General features: G+C 59.8%; 1 protein-coding gene across 1 annotated transcript; it reads right to left on the bottom strand.

Moving 5' to 3' along the window:
• Window positions 1-625: 625 nt before the first annotated feature.
• Window positions 626-1760, bottom strand: LOC119098965 (extensin-3-like). The gene is made up of 2 exons (XM_037222016.1): window positions 1744-1760; window positions 626-1127 (listed from the first exon to the last, which is right to left on the bottom strand). Exons 1-2 carry the CDS (start codon window positions 1758-1760, stop codon window positions 626-628), a joined length of 519 nt encoding a protein of 172 aa, XP_037077911.1.

Here is a 1760-nt window from a genome sequence, read left to right as displayed (position 1 = left end):
TAGTGACGGGTCCAGAATCCATTCCGATCGACCGTCTGGCGTGTTCAGTCTCAACTTCAGTATCCTTCTGCCGTCACCTCGCCGACTAGTCGTCGCCGTGCGCCCTGTAGCGCCTGTTCGCTGCTGGCGGGTGTTGCGCGGACAGGTGACGCGACTGCGCCGCTGTCGGCGCCTGCGGACAGCCGGCGCTACTTCAGCGGCGGCGGTGTGCGGCTGCGCGCACCACGCCTGAACGTCCGCCGCCCCTGTCCTGCCAGCGTACGCCTGCTGCTGCCGTGCCTGTTGGCGGCGGCTGTGCTGACCCTGGACGCGGCAGGCTTTCGCCCTCCCCGCACGGCGCAGCACCGCCATCAGTGCCTAAAGAACAGTCCCAGCCGGATGCGGTGCATGCCCTGGGGCAGCGTCTCGGCGTGTTGCGACTGCGGCTGCCCGGTTTGCGACAAGGGACTCGGCAAATCCCGCGTTGGACCGCTCGCGGTCAAGGGCACATGTGCGGCCGGCCTCAGGTGCCGCCGACGCTGGTGGCAGTGGAGCGGCAATTGCGTGCTGGCCAAAAAGGGCGAAAAGCCCTCAGCCCGCCGCACGATGTGAGCCGTCTCTGGCAGATCTGCGGCGGGCTATCGTCCTAATGGTAGATCTGCGGCGCACTGCCGTCCCAGTGGTAGGCCTGCAGCGGACTGCCGTCCCAGTGGTAGATCTGCGGCGGACTGCCGTCCCAGTGGTAGATCTGCGGCGGACTGCCGTCCCAGTGGTAGGTCTGCGGCGGACTGCCGTCCCAGGAGCAGATCTGCGGCGAGCTGCCGTCCCAGTGGTAGGTCTGCAGCGCACTGCCGTCCCAGTGGTAGACCTGCGGCGGACTGCCGTCCCAGTGGTAGGTCTGCGGCGGACTGCCGTCCCAGGAGCAGATCTGCGGCGAGCTGCCGTCCCAGTGGTTGGTCTGCGGCGCACTGCCGTCCCAGTGGCAGACCTGCGGCGAACTGCCGTCCCAGTGGTAGGTCTGCGGCACACTGCCGTCCCAGTGGTAGGTCTGCAGCGGACTGCCGTCCCAGTGGTAGGTCCGCGGCGCACTGCCGTCCCAGGAGCAGATTTGCGGCGAGCTGCCGTCCCAGGAGCAGATCTGCGGCGAGCTGCCGGTCTGATCTTCTACATGATGAGGGCTTGGCTGACGCTTGCAAAGGCGCTCCGGGCAAGGAGAATATACAACGGACCAATTTTAAAACAGCGGGCGTTGGAACGAACAACAGATTGCAGACGCACTTTGTACAAAGTATAACGCATGATCATTTCGGCATACCTTTGATGGTGGCTTAAACTGTCCATCGCGAATCGTCTGTTAAGGTTTGGCTAAATGAAAAGGACGACTGGCAAAAAGGACCAATGCCGCATGAATCAGAAGATGCCGCGGCTCTCTATGTATATTGTCAATTGCTGGTAGGTCGTTTGATCCATCAATTATTTGAAATGACGCCGCCTGTTGTCAACCAATCATAACCGATTTCAGTGTTGTCTGTTTCATTTCCTTTAAGCTTACTAAGCCCATCCATCGTGGTGTTCAGCACTGCGAATATCGCTTGATGCGTTAGACTGACTTTAAGGTCTAAAGTTCCAAACGGTTTTCCAAAATGTGAGTTCCAAAACATAATTCCGAAAAGTGAGTTCAGAAGGCAACAAGAGAGCATCTGGTCCCTGGTCACATCTCCATGCATGACGTGCATATCTTCCATGCATCCATATGTTACGCACCACAGCGTGTTTTTCAT

The sequence above is a fragment of the Pollicipes pollicipes genome, unplaced genomic scaffold (assembly GCF_011947565.3).
Source record: "Pollicipes pollicipes isolate AB1234 unplaced genomic scaffold, Ppol_2.1 Scaffold_4740;HRSCAF=5597_pilon_pilon_pilon, whole genome shotgun sequence".
NCBI classification, from domain to species: domain Eukaryota; kingdom Metazoa; phylum Arthropoda; class Thecostraca; order Pollicipedomorpha; family Pollicipedidae; genus Pollicipes; species Pollicipes pollicipes.
Note: the sequence above shows the minus strand (reverse complement) of the source record. Positions and strands in the feature narration are given on the sequence as shown.